This window comes from Protopterus annectens, chromosome 4.part1 (assembly GCF_019279795.1).
Source record: "Protopterus annectens isolate FY-2018-M chromosome 4.part1, PAN1.0, whole genome shotgun sequence".
NCBI classification, from domain to species: domain Eukaryota; kingdom Metazoa; phylum Chordata; order Ceratodontiformes; family Protopteridae; genus Protopterus; species Protopterus annectens.
This window is the reverse complement of record NC_056734.1, coordinates 194402135-194414845: the sequence shown is the minus strand read 5'-3', so window position 1 is coordinate 194414845 and position 12711 is coordinate 194402135. Positions and strand designations below refer to the sequence as shown.

The window sequence follows — 12711 nt, the reverse complement described above, 5'->3', positions numbered from 1 at the left end:
GCCTTCAAGGACCTACTTCATCCGGGACAACTACTGATAAAGGCAGACAATACCACTGTCATGTGGTATATAAACAAGCAGGGAGGCACTCATTCTTACCCCCTTTGCAGACTAGCCATGACTTTGTGGGACACAGCATTGACTTACCAAGTACATCTGCAGGCACAATTCCTGCCAGGAAAAATAAACACTCTGGCAGACGAACTAAGCAGAAACCTCATGGATCCCCACGAGTGGAAATTGGATCCACAAGTCTTCAGCACGGTAACAAGAAAATGGGGATGCACGGACATAGATCTATTTGCCTCTCCTCACAACTGCCAACTAAAGAGATTCTGCACAAGGATTTATCACAGACAAGCATGGAAAGTGGATGCCCTATCTTTCAGCTGGAAAAACTTAACAGTATATGCCTTTCCTCCTCTGCCTCTCCTCCCCAAAGGTACTCCTAAAGGTCAGACAGGAGAAGCCAAAAATGATACTGATTGCCCCAGACTGGCCACGCCAGTACTGGTATCCAATCCTAAGGAACTTGTCTCAGAGCCCCGCCTGGACCTTACCTCAAGTGCCTCATCTACTGTCCCAGCAGAGCAATCAGATCCTGCACAGCCATCTCAAGACCTTAAATTTGGCAGTATGGCAGATAATGTAGTCTTACAAAACACACCTCTCACTAAAGCGGTGATGGATGTCATTTTGGAAGCCAGGAGGCCTAGTACTAGAAAATCCTATGCTGGAAAATGGAAGAGATTCTGTGCTTGGAACCAGGCACAAGGGATTGACACAGCTGTACCAAATATTCCTCTGATTTTGCAATACTTGACTGCGATGTTGGACAAAGGCCTATCCTTTTCATCTGTAAAAATTCATGCCTCTGCCATTTCGGTTCATTACAGTACAGAGCCACCAATCTTTTCTCATCCTTTATTACGGCAGTACTTCAGAGGGGCCAAAAAATTAAGGCCTCCAAGGAGATCACCAGTACCTGCATGGGATCTCAATTATGTCTTGGAAAAACTCACCCTGCCTCCTTTTGAGCCAGCCGCTACAGCTGATATAAAGTTTTTATCCTGGAAAACAGCTCTGCTCCTAGCAATAACTTCTGCAAGACGAGTCTCGGAGCTACAGGCACTCATGGCTGTGGAACCTTTTATCATTTTTTATCCAGACAGGGTTTCTCTGAGGACAAACCCGACATTTATGCCTAAGGTAGTGTCCAGTGTGGCCCTTAACCAAACTATTCATCTGCCTACCTTTTATTCAAACCCACAGAATAAGGGGGAGAGAATTTTGCATTCTTTGGACATACACAGACAGCCACACTTCTATTTGAACAGAACCAAAGCTTTCAGAAAGACAGAGCAATTACTAGTGGCATTTGCTGCAGGATCACAAGGAAAGGCTATCTCAAAGTGACTATTTCAAAGTGGATAGGCCACTGCATTCATTTCTGCTATTCACAACATGGCAAGCCAGTACCTAAGGACATTAGGCCACATTCAACCAGAGCAGCAGCCACTTCAGCAGCCTTCCTCAGGGGAGTACCTACCAAAGACATTTTAGAGGCTGCTACTTGGAGTTCAGTGCACTCCTTCACAAAGCACTACCACTTACCACTCTACTCTAAATCCAGGGCAGTTCTGCAGGGCCTAATAGTCGCTACTAATGCTATTTAGCTCCAGCCTCCCAACCTTAGCTTTGGGATTCAACCCAATTGTAATGACTGCAACAGTGAAACACGAAGAACATAGTACACTTGTGTACACTTACCATAAATGTAGATGTTAGAGTGTATTCGAGTGTGTCGCTTTTAAGTCATGGTTAAATTTTATTCCAGCACAAGGCTCACAGTTTACAGAGACAGTTATTGACATTAAAAAGTTTGCACGTAATGCAATGTTAAAAATGTTGTATTCTAATAATGATGAAGTAGCTTTTAGTTTTAAGAAACCAAACATTTTTCAGCCAAATTTACATCCGGTATTGGACACATTTTGTAAAAAATGTGAACATGACTTGTTGCAAGCTACCAATAGTGGTATGCTTAAAAGAAAGTTTTGTAATCTGAGCGCTTAAGAGAAAGATGCGCTAGTGTCTTTGCAACAAGACGGTGATATAATGATAAAAAATGCTGATAAAGGCAGTGCCATTATTGTAATGGATTATAAATATTATTTTAATACTATTTTTTCTACTTTGTTAGATGAGAGTGTTTATGCTTCAATTCATTTTGATGTGATGGGTATTATGAAAGATGAGGTTTATGCTGCTCTGTTTGATTGCTATTGTAGTCACATTATTAGTAATGAATTATATACCTACTTATCTGTTGAGTTCCCATTGATTCCAGTTTTCCATGGACTCTCAAAAATACATAAGAATGCATTACAACCACCATTTAGACCTATTGTCTCAGGAAGTGGTTGGCTCACAGAGCCCTTTTCTTTTTTCATTGAAAAGAACCTGAGATCTCTATTGGAAAGACAGGAACAGGTCTTGAGAGACACCAAACAGTTTATCGAAGATTTGTACAAATATAGTGTAAATGGGAAGTTGAGCGATGGCTATTTGTTAGTAACAATGGCTGTTGTATCATTATTTACTGCCATCCCTCATTCTTTGGGAATTTCCATGGTACATGAATTCCTTGTTAAAAACAGCGAATATACCCCAAGTAAAATTTATCTCATTTGCATGTTCCTGGAAGTTGTGTTAGAAAAGAATGTATTTCTTTTTGAAGGACATTTGTTTCTACAGAAGGTTAGCCTAGCTATGGGCACACTTTGTGCCCATAGCTACGCCAACATAGTTATGGCTGAATGGGAGAATTAACTCCCTGTTAAATTTGGATGAATATGCACCACTTGTAAGCTTCTACAGGAGATTTGCAGATGACTTGTTTTTTTGGGTGGGAGGTAGGGGACTGAAGAACAGCTTATGCTGTTTATTAGCTACCTAGAGCCCACTACCTCTTTCCTAAAATTTACATACAAGTTCTCTACTAGTGAAATAGATTTCCTGGATGTGCTAGTCAGTATTGATACAACCAGGAGCCTCTAGGCTAAATTATATAGAAAATCTTGTAGAAGGGATGCCATCTTGCATAGGGATATTATACACCCTGGCCATATATTTAGGAATGTTATCAAGGGTCAAACAATGAGTGTCAAGGCTGAATAATTGTGATTAAGTTTTCAGGCAAGATGTCCCGATGCTTAGAAAAGAATTTCATGAAAAGGGCTAAAAAGCATATGAGGTTGAAAGGAACATTAGTATGGGAGCAACACAAAGGGTAAATAAAGCAAATTCATATTTTTCAAACCAAGTTTTTGAAGCAAAGTCTCCCGAGGTCATTAGTAATAGGAATAGTGTGCCTTTATCCTTATTTTGTAACAGTGATATGACTGGCATAATGAACATTATTAAGTGGAATTGGTCTATATTGAATTTAGACAATGATATTTTAAAAGTTGTTGGTCACAGACCAAACTTTGCTTTTAAGAACAAGAAATGTCTTAAAAGGCAGCTTTGCTATAAAAATGTCAAAGAAAAAGATAAGAAACTAGGTGGTGGTTGGGCAGGTACTAAACAATGCCTTTGCCTTGCATGCAGTTTCAGCACATTTATTAATACATCAGCATGTTTTATTCATCCAGTCACCTGGTTTGAGTATAAATTTTAACTTAAAGCTAACTGTCGAACCAGGAATTTGATCTATCTGGCGGCGACATGCACAGTTTGCCACTGTTTCTATGTAGGAAAAACTAACAGGTCACTGATGGAATGAGTCAGGGAGAATATGTATTGTATTAGGAATGGTGACACCAAAAATGCACTAGCCAGACACTGCATGCAGAATGAAAATGAACATGGCTTTAAATTTCAAGTTGTTGAAATTATTTCTGAAAATATACATGGAGGTGATGTGAAAAATTTTACTGAAAGCAGAGAATTGCATTGGATTATGCTATGCCAAGCTGACAAATACCAAAGTCTAAATGACAGGGTTTCGATTAAACCTTCACGCACAATGTCTCTTTAAATGACAAGCTGAAGCTATGTTTTTACTCTTCTCTGATGTTTATTGGCTGCTTTGAACTAGAGTGAATATATTAAAAGTGTTTGCTGATGTAGTTTTTTTATATGGTCTGATGAAGCACTAGTATTTGGTGTGAAAGCGCTTACCTCATTAAACGTTTAACATTTTATGCTTCAGTCGTGTTTCTGTGCCTTGTTTTCTTCAGTCACATTTGTTGTTAGTTTGTAGGCACAGTTTATTCCTTGGGGATTTCATTCTTTGTTTCTGGCAGATATTTTGAAATAAGACATGGAGGAAACTGGATTAAAATCAAACAGTAAAAACTTTTTCTCCATTGTGGATGGAAGGAAAGAGCAAAAGAGCCGGTGTAGAGGAAGAAAAGAAGGTCAAGTGGGCAGTGCAATGCTTGAATGGGAGCTGAGATTGATGCAGTAATAACTGTGTTACAAGAACTAATGTTTAGGCATTAAGGTACACACTATTTCATTCCGTAAAACCACGGCATGCAAGCTATTTTATGTACTGCATATTTTTTTTTTTACCTATAATTAGTATACCGTTATCTCATTTAGTCAGTTCCCACAGTAGCCTACTTTAATCTCTTTCTAGTCTTGTGACTCTTCTTTCTTTTATTTTTAGAATTTTTTTTTTTTTTTTATAATTTTTATTTACTATTTTGTTTGTCTGTTTATATTCATCAAGTGGTGTGATCATTATGGCTGTTTGTACAGAATGTTAATAGTTAAATGCTGTAATTATTTGGACAGATGAATAGGTATTACTGAGTAATGCCCTATAGTTTGTGAAATAAGTCACCTTCATTTTCTTTTGTTTTAGGCTGCTGAACTGGTCACTCAGAACCTTGAGGCATACAAAGATCATATGAAGATGGTCAGAGACTACCTAGAAGAAAGACTGATGGTATAGTTTGAGAAACTGTTTTGTGTGATATTCTAATACTTGGGTATTGAAAAGAAACTCAGAATTATTTCTCTCACATGACTTTACATAGTTTTGGCATTTATTTTTTTATTTCTTAGTTTATATTAATAATTTACCAGTCTGGTACCTCTGCCATTCGCCTTCACAGTATTAAATTCAAACTGCACATGCATTCCTTAAATATAGGTTCAAACCCAGTTCATCAATTAAGCACCCAATTATTCAATTAAATACTGATCTGTCTTAAAAGTATATACTTTTTAGTCTACCATACAAAAATTGATTGTAATAACTATTCATAGGTTCATACTAGGCTGTCTGCCCTAGGGCATTTATAAGCCTAGCCAGAGTGTGTTTGGCTTTCGCCACCCATTTTAAAATTAATTTTGCTATGCCCTTTTTCGAGGTTAGTATACTGTGCCTCTGTCTAACAGTGACACAGAAGTGATACCCGGGGTAAGCCTACGATCCCCCATCCACTCATCAAGATTCCTCTTGAAGAGAGTCAATGAGGGACTCTGCCTAACCTGGACTGGGATTTTATTCCAGAGTGAAGGGAGCCTCTGGGTTATGAATCTGTCCCTCCAGCATGTCCTATTTATTTCAGTGCTGAGGTTCAAGTCTCTCGAGCGCGTAGCTCGATGGGATTTGGATTTTCTGAGGTGTAGCATGTCCATTAATTCCGGGTTGGACATGGCTTTATACATCGGGCACAGATCGCCTCTGAGCAGGCGGTATACCACTGAGTAGAGCTGGAGTTTCTTTAACCGGGCAGCATATGGCATCTGTTTGAGCCCTTTGATCCTCTTGGTGAGGAACTTTTGGGGTCTTTCCAGTTGATGCAGTTGTCTGGTAAGGTACATCCCAAAAGGGGCATTATACTCGATTATGGGCCTGATGAGGGATGAGTAAAGAGGCACGATGACCTCCCCTGATCTAGATGTGAATCCCTTCATGATTAGGTGGGCTATATAAAATGTTTTTCTAACCACTTTGGCCACGTGGTTGTCAAATGAGAGATTGCTATCAACTTGGGTCCCCGGGTCTCTAATTACTTCTTCCATACTTAATGGATTACCACCTATGTGGTAATTTGTGGGCACTTTGTTTTTGCCAAAGGGGATGACTATACACTTTTTGGCATTTAGCTTGAGGCCATGGCTCTGGCACCAGTTGTCTGTTTCTATGAGACCCTTTTGGAGGATGCTTGTGTCGGCTGGAGAGTCGATTATAGCGCCGAGTTTGCAGTCATCTGTGAACATGGTCAGCCACAGTCCTTCCGTGTTTGCCTGTACCTCCGAGAAATATATACCGAACAGGAGAGGTCCCAGGACTGAGCCTTGTGGGATGCCACTTATAACTGGCTTGGAGTCTGACATGGCTCCAGCAATTCTAACCATGTGGGTTCTGTCCTTGAGCCAGTTTGCAACCCATCTAGTGACATAGACGTTTATATTTAAGCTGGTGAGCTTATCTATAATGCCCGAGTGGGGTATTGTATCGAAGGCTTTTGCGAGGTCCAGGTGGGCTGTGTGGACCACCTTCCCCTCGTCAATGGCCTTGGTGACTGTTTCAAAGAAATCGACCAGGTTTAAGAGGCAGGATCTGCCCTTAGCAAAGCCGAACTGGGTAGGATCCAGTGTCTGTAGGTCCCCAATATCTTTTTTTATGAGGTCCATGATGATCCTTTCCATAGCTTTGCAGACCAAGCTAGTCAGGCTTATAGGGCGATAGTTTCCAGGATCCGTTGAGGCACCACCTTTGTGGAGAGGGACCACTGTTGCTGTACGCCACTCTTGGGTACATATCCTGTGGTAAGGCCTGAGATTGAACAGTAGTTTTATGTTTGGGTTTAGCTCTTCTTGGAGTTCATGTAGGACACAGCCCGGGACACCGTCTGGTCCCATTGATGCTGTGTTTTTTGCTTTGGAGAGGGCGGCTCTTACCTGAGCATCTGAGATGTTAGGGGGGGCAGCACTCTGCTGGGATAGATATTTGCCCTTTTGGTGGGGAGGGGGGGGAGAAGTTTGCACTGAACCTGTCAGCTAGGATGTTGGCAATGTCTGTGGGTTCGTGTATTTTTGTCATTTTGGACTAATTCTGAGCATATCTGGGAATTCCCACCCAGGTTCCTAACATAACTAAAGAAAGCCTTGTGATTATCCTTAGTGTCCTCTGCAATTTTTCTCTCGAAGCTGGCCTTAGACGATTTTATGAGTGCCCGTAGTTTTTTTTGCTAACACTGATCAGAGATGCCTTCCCTTTTTGGGATTTTGCTCTATCATGTAGTAGCTTCCTCCTTCTATTGTATAGTTTGTTTATGGCTGGGGTCCACCAGACAGGACGTCTGCCTTTGGAGGATTGGGTCTTGGTTTTATTTGGGATTGCATGATCCATGCATTCCTGAAGGTGTTCATAGAATGCGTTTATAAAGGATTCTGCGGTCTGGGCCGTATTTTCCACAGGCCCGGGGGCTTTGAAGGATTCCATCTCGGTTTTGAGGAGTGTGAAATTTGCTTTAGAGAAGTTTTTCACTGTGGTTTTCTGGGCAGGGGGTGGGGTCGGGATGTGAATATCCAGTGAGATTAGTTTGTGGTCTGATCTTACCAGTGAGGGATACACTTCTGGTCTGGAGCATAGAGTCCCCATGTTGGTGATGATCAGGTCCAGTATGTTTTCCCCTCTTGTGGGAGTGGTAACAAGTTGTTCCATAGCATTTGAGTTTATAAATTCTAGGAACCTTTGAGCTAGGGTGTTGGAGCTAGAGAAATGCTCCCAGTCTATGTTTGGGTAGTTGAAGTCGCCCAATATAATGGTGTTTGGAGAGACCGTCATATTTTCCAGTGTTCTCAGGAAGGCTGAGTGGGGTTCCTGGGTTTGGGAGGGTGGTCTGTAGCAGGCTATAAACTGGAAGGCAGTTTTACCCACTGTTAGTTGCACATGGATAGTCTCTGATGCTTCGTGCTGTGCCACCAACCTGGAGGTGTGGGTATCTTTGACGAATATTGATACTCCCCCTCCTTTTCTGGTTCGGTCCAAGATTTGAGGCCAAAAAGCATGGTATGAGGTATAACCTGGTAGTGCTGGGGTGCTCTCGGGAGCCTTGAACCAGGTTTCTGTTACTGCACAGATATCGATGTTATCCATGCTAAGGAGAGTTTCGAGTGCATGCATCTTGAGGTTTAGACTTCTGGCATTGAGTAGCATTACTCTTAGTTTCTTATCCCTTGTGATACCTATGGAGGTGGGTTTGTCTTTTGAGCCTTGCCTAAAAAAGGCACTATGGGGGTAGCAAGAGCCTTTGCCAATATCCAAAGCCCAGGGATGACAGGTGCAAGCCGACCCTAGCGAAGCATCGTGGCTTGTCGAGCATGTCATCCCAGGCTGACAGGCATTGGATCCCCTTTGAATGACACCAATACTTAAGCCAATTGTTGAAATTGATCATCTTGTCTTCATATTGTGGCATCATTCTTGGTGAGGGTAAGATGCTACTCAAGGTCAGGGTCATACCGGCCTGAGCCACATGCTCAGAGAGCTCCTCTATGTCTCTTTTCATGTAGTCCAGGGAGGTACGTCTCAGGTCATTCACACCAGCATGGACAATGACTGAGTCATATTTGTACTTGCCTTGGAGTGACCTGAGTGCTTGTGTTATGTGGCGGATCCTAGCGCCCGACAGGCAGCTCATCGTGACCTTCTCCTTGTTCAGCCTGGTGGCGGACGTCAGTGTGCCTGACGATAGAGTCACCTATTACAAGTGTATCAGGTGTGTTGTTTAGCCTTAAGGGCTGTGACTGTTCGGCACACTGGCTTCGTGAGCTATGTGTTGCACGTGTTTTGTTTTGGGGTAGCGGTTGCTTGGGTGTCTGCTTTGGAGGTCTCTGCTGCTTAGGCAGATTTTTATTTAGAGCCTCAGTATGTTTTGTGTGTTTATGTGTTTGGTTTGCTGTCGTGGTAGGTCTATGTGAGACTGGAATTGTAGTGAGTGTGGTTTCCTTCTCCTCCTGACAGGTTTCGCCATTAAATCGCTATTAAAATATCAATTACATATCTAAGCATTTACTTCCTGATTAAGCCCTCTAGGGACAGTGTTTTATTATTTAATATTAAATCTAATGTTGTTAATCTTCTTCTCATTCATCACTGATGATCTGATGGGTTCGGTTCCGAGCCCTGGGAACCGTATCAGCCTAATACCAAGCTCGCGTCCACCAAAAACTCTCGAGCTACCCTGCTACCCACAATGCCCTTCTCCCAGTTACCCTAGATCTCGTTTGCCACGCAGCCATATAACAGCGTTTCTCTGAGCTCTCCAGCTAAGTGTTATATTTTATAGATAATTGTATATTTTTTTTCTTTTTTTTTTCCAATCTAACTCTTTTACCCTTATTTTATCTATCTAGCTCTACCCGTTGGGTATTTCTTATACCATCGTTGGTACGCCCTCTCCTTACCTTTGTGGTATCTTTTGATACCATCGTTGGTATCTTCTGTCTGTTTCTTCACTCTTTCCTTTTAGATACTAGTAGTGTGTGTTTTCATGTGTATGGAAGTGTCTGATAAAAAAGGGACTTTGGGGTTTAAACATTGCACCTCTTGCAATGGCAAACTCCCTAACAGTGTCTCACACAACGATTTTGTTTATTGTGTGGGGGTTTCTCACTTTTCTGTTAAACCTCCTTGCCAGATTTGTCTAAGTTTTAGTCAGCAGATGCTGAACGAAAGAAAAAAGAAAACTGATTTTGAAAGGCCTTTTTGTTTCTCCTTTCTCAGGGGCCCTTTCTGTGTCGGAGGACTCAACCCCTCCAGTCAAGGACAAAAAACATCCCCATTCAGATCCCTCTTCACCGGCTGGTGATAAGGACAAGTCTCATAAACATAAGGCCCACAAATCTTCATCGGATCATATGATTGCTTCATCAGCTCCAGCTGTTGCTTCTTTTCTGATATCTGCTCCAGTTGCCACTTTAACCAAGGTCATAGACATTACAGAAATCTCTACGTCAGCGCCAACTTCGGCACCGACCTCTGTTGCACCAGCCCTGTCTTCAATGTCAACTACGGCTCTGACCTTACTTTCCACAATAGCTATGGCACTGACTTCGCCTTTTACCACACCGAAAGCGGTTTCGACAATTTCTTTGGAACCGATAACTTCAACTCAGAGTGCCGCCTTGGCACCGAGTCCCTTCTCGACGCCACTGATTCCTCTATTACCTGTCTCCAAGTTAGAGACTATGGTCGCGATAGCTCAAACACCACAGACCCGGTATTCCCCTTCATTAGACCCATTCTTAGGCCAGACAATGCAGCCCCTTTCTGGACCGACCCGACTCCCCTTCAGGAGTGTCCACGAGGTCCACCAGGAGTCTTTCTGAATTTGATGTGGTGCACCTGCTGGATCAGCTGTTGACAGCCAGAGGGATAGCAAATGTTCCTAAGACTCACCCCACTTCAGGGTTTAGGTCCGTTGCTCCCAGGACTCCCACTTATATTCCTCCTTTGAATCCGTCAGTTCCGAAGCCCATTGCTCTGACGTCCTTGGTGGAAACCCATTCCTCAGTGCCGACACTGACTCTCACTGAGACTTCGAGGCCACCCCTTTGGGTTTTGGTTCCATCAGAACCGTCCCTTCCTCAGACTCATGGTTGGGGGGGGGGGGGGGCAGAGTCTTCGGTTCTGAGTACGATTCCAAGTTTTTTTATTGATTTTGTCTTTGGATCCAGGGATGACGTCTGCCCCAATCTTGCTTGAGGCTCCATCCCCGGGAGCAGGTCTGATAGAGCGGGGTATGACCCCGGTTCCGAGGTTGTCTTACTCTGATGTTCTTCGTCTTCCATTGCTGCAGTCCTGACTATTGGGTATAGTCCGCGTCCAGTCGGCCCGAATACCAGAGTATAAGGCTGACGTCGGTCAGAGCGCATTAGACTGACGTCAGTACGTCAGGGTACTAATGCGCATGACCGACGTCATATCCTCAGTCTTTTTTGCCGCATGGTCCGATGCAGAAGCAGTTTTGCGAGTGCAGGTTGGCGTACTGAAATACTTCCGAAACCGGAGTTTCAGACCGAAACAGAGTTGGCTAAGTACCCGTTAGAACATTTTAGTTTTTCTTGCCTCAGTATTTTACGGATGTCAGAAAAAGTGAATAACTGTATTTCTTGTGGGAAACAGATACCTCATAGGGATTCTCATACCTTGTGTATCCCTTGTTTAGGGCCTGAGCACGACGTTGTTGGTTGCCGCTCTTGTGCTAGGTTTAACAAACGCACTATTAAGAGGAGGTTAGACTGTGCCAGGTTAGTGTTTGGGAAGCGTTGCAATTATAAAATGCGGTCGGATGCTGCGACGCCCGCTTCCTCCAAGAAGCGCAAGGATAAAACAGTGAAGCCTAGGGTTGAGGAACCGGCAGTCCCGGACGTCGGTTCTTTAGAAGGCTCAGTGGAGCGGAGGTTTTGCCAGGAGTGTCTATGGAGTCCCAGGCAGAAACTATACTCTTACAGGATGTGCCTTCTCAGGAGGTAGGCCAGGCTGAGGGGCTTCTCAGGTGACTGCTCTTCCCAAGGTAGTTAGGGCCTCTCCTTCTGTTGCCAAAACTTCTTTGAGAGGTAGGCCTTCTACAGCTTCAGTGGGGGCTTCTCCTAGCATTTCGGGTTCTGTACCTAAGAAACATATGCTTAAAATGGCAGAAGATTTGATTACTATGATTAGGGGTTCTATGCCCCGCCTGATAAGAGGCCTAGGGTGGAACCGGAGTTTGATAGTTTTGAACAGTGTTCAGAGGCTTCAGAATCTTCTGTGGAAGATTTACAGGAGTATCCTACTTATTCTGATTCTGATGTGGATGATTCCACTCCTACAGCGTCTCCACCTGAGGATTTCTCATTTTCAGAGACTTTGCATTCCATGAGGGAGCACTTTAAATGGGAAGGCCAGGATTACTCTGACTCCAGGAAAAGGCTTAGGGAGTTCTTGTTTTTACCCCAGCATAGGCCTTTAGCTATTCCTCCTGTATTGAATGTGGTGGAAGATGTTTTGCAGAGGCTTCCCTGAACCCTGACTCTTTGCCTCCTGCTCCAGTTAAGCCTGATAGGTATTATAGGGTGCCCGAAGCTCATAAATACTTGTTTAAGAGTCCTAGGGCGGACCCAGAAACTATTTCTCAAGGGCCTAAGGGTGTAAAGGCTTCTGTGGTTAAAAATCCTGTTCCCACTGATAAAGAGGCAAGGGCTTTGGATAGGTGGGGAAAGAAAGTGTATACTTCTTCCACTCTAGCCATGAGAGCTTTGAATTGTCAGTTTCACATGCTAAAATATCAGAATTATCTCCTTTCACAATTGAAATCTAAGGTGGATGCTTTGGCGGAAGGTATTGAGTGTAAAGAGTTGCTGGATTTGGTTCATGTGTCTGAACAAGTGGGTAAGCATTCTTTGCAATGTGGTTTTGATGCTGTACAGGCCTCCTCGAGGGTGGCTGCTACCAGTTCTGTTCTTCGCAGGCATGCATGGTTGAAGGATCAGAATTTAGCTGAGCATGTTAAGACAAGGATTTTGGATGCTCCTTTACAGTCTGATGTGTTGTTTGGTTCGCCTGTGGAAGCAGTTTTAAAGAAGATGGAGGACAAGGCTAAGTCTATGCAAACTGTTAAAGATTTTTTGCAGGTGCAGCCACCAAAGTTTAGTAGAAATTGGCCTGCTAAGGGGTGGACATATCCTGCTTATGATTCT

At 43.2% G+C, this 12711-nt stretch overlaps 1 protein-coding gene across 4 annotated transcripts in view; it reads left to right on the top strand.

Moving 5' to 3' along the window:
* SCLY (selenocysteine lyase) overlaps window positions 1-12711 on the top strand; it is a 999372-nt gene that overhangs the window by 678388 nt on the left and 308273 nt on the right. For 3 of the 4 annotated variants that reach the window (XM_044070095.1, XM_044070096.1, XM_044070097.1), the window contains exon 10: window positions 4877-4960. The exons of the other annotated variant lie outside the window; for it this stretch is intronic. In XM_044070095.1, coding sequence (XP_043926030.1) covers window positions 4877-4960 — 84 coding nt within the window. The remainder of the gene's footprint in view (window positions 1-4876; window positions 4961-12711) is intronic. 4 annotated transcript variants of the gene reach the window in all.